This window comes from Olea europaea, unplaced genomic scaffold (assembly GCF_002742605.1).
Source record: "Olea europaea var. sylvestris unplaced genomic scaffold, O_europaea_v1 scaffold1354, whole genome shotgun sequence".
Taxonomy (NCBI): domain Eukaryota; kingdom Viridiplantae; phylum Streptophyta; class Magnoliopsida; order Lamiales; family Oleaceae; genus Olea; species Olea europaea.
In genome coordinates this window covers 507,297-513,112 of record NW_019231040.1, presented here as the reverse complement: position 1 = coordinate 513,112, position 5,816 = coordinate 507,297, and the positions used below count along the sequence as shown (strand labels likewise).

The 5,816-nt window shown below is 35.3% G+C and overlaps 2 protein-coding genes across 2 annotated transcripts; both read left to right on the top strand.

The window, feature by feature from the left end:
• The first annotated feature begins 531 nt into the window (after positions 1-531).
• On the top strand, positions 532-4,026 carry LOC111375289. The gene is made up of 4 exons (XM_022998093.1): positions 532-675; positions 3,475-3,560; positions 3,708-3,765; positions 3,877-4,026. Exons 1-4 carry the CDS (start codon positions 532-534, stop codon positions 4,024-4,026), a joined length of 438 nt encoding a protein of 145 aa, XP_022853861.1.
• Positions 3,644-5,526, top strand: LOC111375279. Its single transcript, XM_022998083.1, has one exon. It carries the CDS (start codon positions 4,132-4,134, stop codon positions 5,428-5,430), a length of 1,299 nt encoding a protein of 432 aa, XP_022853851.1. The 5' UTR covers positions 3,644-4,131; the 3' UTR covers positions 5,431-5,526.
• Positions 5,527-5,816: the final 290 nt, after the last annotated feature.

The window sequence follows — 5,816 nt, the reverse complement described above, 5'->3', positions numbered from 1 at the left end:
TGAATGACACACACGAGTGCGTGAAGGTCTTATGAACTAATGGGTTGGACCAAGTCTAAACCTAATAAGAGGGTCCAATATGAAATTATTTTATGAGTATAACAAATATTATCAGATCCTTAGCTATGTTAAGGACCCGGCTGGGCTTACGTCTCCTTTGTGGAGATCGCCGGAAAACTCCATTTTCGACGATCTCTACTCCATTTTCTTCCTCCCAAACTATTATCCTTACCCAAAAATCATGCATTTTTCCAAAAATCAACACATGTATATAAAATCATGTTTTTTTTTCCAAAAATCAACATAAAAACTTTAAAAATGGGTCGTCTATTTTTCCTTTTTTATCAGTGCTACAAAATTTGGCCTTCAAAATCCATAAGAACTATAAACTAAGCCCTCGTTTGACTTCCATTCTTTCAAAATTTTAATGATTAGAGTAATATTTTTTGAAAAATATGTGATTAAAAAAGAAAGAATTTTTTTTTTTATTTACGTGTAATATTGTGATTGAAAATTAGAGAGTGAATAAGAATGGGCAAACAGAGGCCAAGTGTCCAGTGTCTCAGCGACACAGATCTAGTGGCAAAGAATGGCAAAATTAAAAGGAACTGTGTTGTGCCTTCTTCTCAGCAACTCGGCGGGGACTGGTTGGCGGCGGCCATATGGTGCCAGCTGGTAATTCTTCTCTTTCTTTTATTTGTTTGCTAATTTCTGTTTTCTCTTCTTCTCTTGCTTATTTTGCTAAATTCTGTCTCTCCTTTCCCAGTTAGCTGCAAATTTCCCCGACTGATTATTTCATATTGTATTCAAATTTTGTTGTTTTATCTATCCATATTCACCGTATGAAAGACCGATAGTTTAGTTGCTAATAAAATGGAACTGCAGGCATAGAATTGAATAATTATAGTTTGATTTTGACGTATTGAGGGCCATTGCTTCTAAATAATCTCTTAGATTGATCTGTCAAATTTCATAGACATAGAACAATTTAAACTCAGACAATGTAGGGGAGGGAGTTGCATCTAAATGTGTTGCAAGCTTCTAAATGTTTAAGAACTATTGTAGCACTGCATAACAGAGTCCATTGAGATGCTTGTGGAATTGTCGTCAGAAGAATCTGTCATTCCCTTGGTGGTAGAATGATTTAATTTATGAATCTACGTTTAGATGGATGAAAGTATGAAGACATCTCTTTTTCTTAAATTCTCAAACGAATTCCAACTTCCACAACAAGTACTGCTACTCTGTGTGGGTGTCTCTCTAGTCATTTAATGTTTGTCAAGCATGTTAAGAACACGCAGAGGCAATAACATGGCAATCTGATGTATTTTGCATCACTCAACATTGTATTAGTTTTAACTTCTAAGAAAAATACTGGAGCGGAAAAGAACTTTTGGACTTTTGCTTGAAGACTTTAAAGGAAAAAAAGTCGCTTCTACTACATGATATGCTCGCTTGATTTGTTGGGTTGTCCAATTATTAGCTAAAACATGTCATTTTGCATGTTTGTTCGTTCTATCAAAACTGATTGCTTGATGGTGAAGTGGATCATCATTTCCAGGTTGGCATGTTGGAAAAATTTCGTGTACCCCCGGATTATTAAAACTCAATACTCCATGCTACTATTTCATTGACATGTATATCATTATAGGGATCCACTATTTAATTGGAACCCAGTCATATACATGTCAATTTAATAGTGGCAAGTGGTATTAAGTTTCCATGTTTTGGGAATATTGGAAATTTTCTGGGCATGTAGAGCACAAAGCCTCTAGTTAAGCTCATTCAATGATGCTGATTTGTATCATGATGATAAATAGATTTAGGTTAACATGTAAGAAAATTAATATGGTATGCAAGAGATTACCATATCATCTTACAAATATATGAAACGTGATTAATAATTATCTTGCATTAATATTGATGAAATCTGATGTTTAAGTTTAGGCTAGTCTTAGAAAGCTAAGAAGTGAATACACTCTTATGGTTGTTTCTGCCTACGGAAGAGTTTAAATAAAGAAGTGAAAAGGAATGATGGTGTTTATAAAGAAGCTTGTGATGTTAGATATTCACAATTTTGAACATCATTCCGGTAGTTTCATAGAAAATATGTATTCCATTTTATTCTTTCTTCTCCTACTACCCCTAATTTGGTTAAGATATTTCATAATTATCCCTGCTTCCCTCTGAACTCAGAATGACATTTATGTTGGATGTGTTTTTTCTCCCTGTCACAATCACTACTTTTAATATAACGATGAGAACAGTGGATCAATGCCATAGGTGTCTGCCTTAAAATGTCGATTCATTTTATAAAATCTCTCTTTTTATATGCCATGAGCTTAACTTTCATCTAATTTCCTAATTATGTTCAGTGGTGCCTTTGAACTAAGTTTCTGAGGATTTCGGGTGTGCAAAATTTCTCTTATTATACATCATCCATGAGCTCATCCCTTCCCAAAGAAAGAAAGAAAACACGCATTCCCTGTTGGAAGCTCAAACAAAAATTTGAGTGTCACAAAGAAATCTAAAATAATATTGAGTAGTTTTTTGTCTATGATTGGCTTACTTATCGTGATGTTAATTGATGAATTACGCATCATAAGTCTGAATAAGACCTGCTATTCAAAAGAAAGTATGAATAAGAACACGAATTGACATCTTTTATTCTACACTTGACCGGTTGACTTGAAAGTACTTATCCTTTACTTTATTTACTTCCATCATAACTCAGGGCTTGAATGAAATACTGAATTGCTTCCTTTTCTCCAGAAACATTCGAGATAACCTTGTTTACATCAGATATGCTGATTATTATAGAGCTGCATTGATCCATTGGCTGTGCAAAAATAAAGGATTTTTAATTACATTCCCCCCTTGATTTATGAAGCAGCTAGTGGTGTAAATGATAAAATCAAGATCTCTGTTATTAAAATTTATGAGAATCAAGATTCAGATTGGGTTAGAAATAAAATTTAATTCTAACATAAAAACGGTTTGTTTAAAAGAGTGATAACGCATAGTATTAGGGCCTGTTTGATTCTCATTATTTGTCAAAAATGCATTTTGTAATGGTGATTTGATGGAGAATGTATGGTTAAACCATGAAATATTATTTTATTGAATAATGTGTGGTTGAAAATAAGAAAGAAAAATGCATTTTGAAAATAATGAGAATCAAATGGGGGNTGAAATATTATTTTATTGAATAATGTGTGGTTGAAAATAAGAAAGAAAAATGCATTTTGAAAATAATGAGAATCAAATGGGGGGCTTAGTTATGATTTTGCTTCCTGGCCAACAGTTTTTACAGAAGCATTATTACTGCTAAACATGGTGATAGATATTTCATCGAAGACTAACAAAGCACACTCTTATTCTAGGCATAAAAATAGAGAGTAGATTACAGATTATTTCTTTAATTTCTTGTCATAACTGTTAATTAAGTTGAGAAATTCTCACTGCAACTTGCAGCTGATTGTTGCTGAGGCATCTCAGGAAATATGTTTAAAGATGAAAAGGGTTTGGGAAGCTGCAGAAGTAACATATTGCTGTGCATGGTGAATTGAAAAATGCATTTTGTAATGGTGATTTGATGGAGAATGTATGGTTAAACCATGAAATATTATTTTATTGAATAATGTGTGGTTGAAAATAAGAAAGAAAAATGCATTTTGAAAATAATGAGAATCAAATGGGGGGCTTAGTTATGATTTTGCTTCCTGGCCAACAGTTTTTACAGAAGCATTATTACTGCTAAACATGGTGATAGATATTTCATCGAAGACTAACAAAGCACACTCTTATTCTAGGCATAAAAATAGAGAGTAGATTACAGATTATTTCTTTAATTTCTTGTCATAACTGTTAATTAAGTTGAGAAATTCTCACTGCAACTTGCAGCTGATTGTTGCTGAGGCATCTCAGGAAATATGTTTAAAGATGAAAAGGGTTTGGGAAGCTGCAGAAGTAACATATTGCTGTGCATGGTGCATTGAAAAGACCCATGCCATCAAACTTCCCTGATAGAAAAGCAAAGAAAGACTAGGCTGCCAACATTTCTACAACAGGGCATTCAGAAAAACATAAATCCCAGTCTTAAGAAATCTCGAAGTTCAAAATCAGGACGCAATGACTGGAAGCACTGATGAACGAACTGCGAGTTCATCCAACTGCTGGAAAGTCATTCACATTCCAGACAAGCTTCCCATTCCTCCTGATAACCAACCCACCATCAATGTGCATGCTGCTGCAATCGAACCTCGACATGCCAATACTATAGTAAGGAAGTTAAATCAGATTGCGCCACTAGAAAATCTCCGTCATGTGAAGCGCATGCACAAGAGGTGTATGGGTGGAGGAAAATTTGAATTGTTTGTGGTTTTATGTATGGCTTCGGAAAATGATGGCAAGTGCAACCATATACCAGAGGAAGTTCTTGAGCTTGTAAATTTGTACCAGTTGAGTACTTTCATCACAAAAGTATGCAGGTATGCTGCATCAACAAAGGAAGAATGGGAAGGGCAATGCAAGCTATGGCCAACTTCTTTCCATCCACCCACGTACAATGTTGATGGAATAACTGGATTTGGTGAGGAGGATTCACAGTCAATTTTCCACTTCATGAAGTTTGCAGTTGGTTCGGCAAATTCTGGTGTTGGCTCAGTTGTTAATGCTGCTGTTATCGTGGATCCTTCGACGATGCAAGTTATTGCAAGCTCACAAGACCAAGTCCTGTCTTGTAATACTCCCATAAAAAGGAGCAAAGGAGAAACATGTTGCTCAAGGCTTCCAAAAGCAACACAATATGACACAATTGAAACAGGAGATCGCCAATCCTTGCTTTCAAAATGTTCGTCCATTGATGTGCTTACATATAATCATGTTTCTTGTTTAAATCCTTGGAGCTGGCTTGAACAAAAATTACACACAAGTTCTGGTTCTTGGCATCCTTTACAACATGCAGCAATTCTTGCAATTGAAAATTCTGCTGCAAGGGACAGGCATCTTTTTCCGGGAGATGGACGCATAGCAGATGAATTTGTTCAGGAGGATTATGAGATGTCGTCTCCAACATGTTCTCCTCTGAAAAGACAAAAGATCAACCTTGTAAATGTTAATGATGATGAGAACGTAAACTGTCAGAAAAATGATCTTCGTTTCGACTCAACCAGACATTATTTATGCACTGGTTATGACATCTACCTTGTGTGGGAGCCATGCACAATGTGTGCAATGGCACTTGTGCATCAACGAATTAGACGTATATTTTATGCATTTCCAAATTCAAGTGAAGGCGCTCTGGGAAGTGTTCACAGGTTACAGGGGGAGAAAAGCTTGAACCATCATTATGCTGTTTTCAGGGTCTTGATTCCTGAAGATGTCCTAAAAAATGAAGCATTAGTTGAAATAGGTTCTGAGAATTGTTAAGCTGCAATTCAGGTTTTGTAGTTGTTCATATTAGGGTTGGGCAAATCTCCCGAACCGAATTGACCGAACCGAACCCGAACCCGAACTGAACCGAACCCGACGGTTCTTGTCAAATTAAATACCCGAACGGATATCTGAATTGAGAATCGACGGGTACGGTTCGGTTCTCGGTTCTAGACTTAGAATCGAAGAACTGAATAAGAATCGAATCTTTCTAATTTTTTTTTTGTATTGAGTAAATCAAATTATTTTAATTTTTTCTAAACAAATTAACGATTTCTAAATCCAAAATTTTGGCCCAATAATTTGTTTCATTTCTAATTTTTTAATTTTTGGCCCAATTTGTTGTTTCATTTCTTAGCCAAGCAAGATCAAATCCACTAAAT

Coding starts and splice junctions, on each gene's coding strand:
- LOC111375289 (XM_022998093.1), top strand. CDS start 532: ATGGGCAAACAGAGGCCAAGTGTCCAGTGTCTCAGCGACACAGATCTA. Junction 3,561..3,707: donor GTAACATATTGCTGTGCATG/GTGAATTGAAAA, acceptor TGGGGGGCTTAG/TTATGATTTTGCTTCCTGGC. Junction 3,766..3,876: donor CATTATTACTGCTAAACATG/GTGATAGATATT, acceptor CTGTTAATTAAG/TTGAGAAATTCTCACTGCAA.
- LOC111375279 (XM_022998083.1), top strand. CDS start 4,132: ATGACTGGAAGCACTGATGAACGAACTGCGAGTTCATCCAACTGCTGG.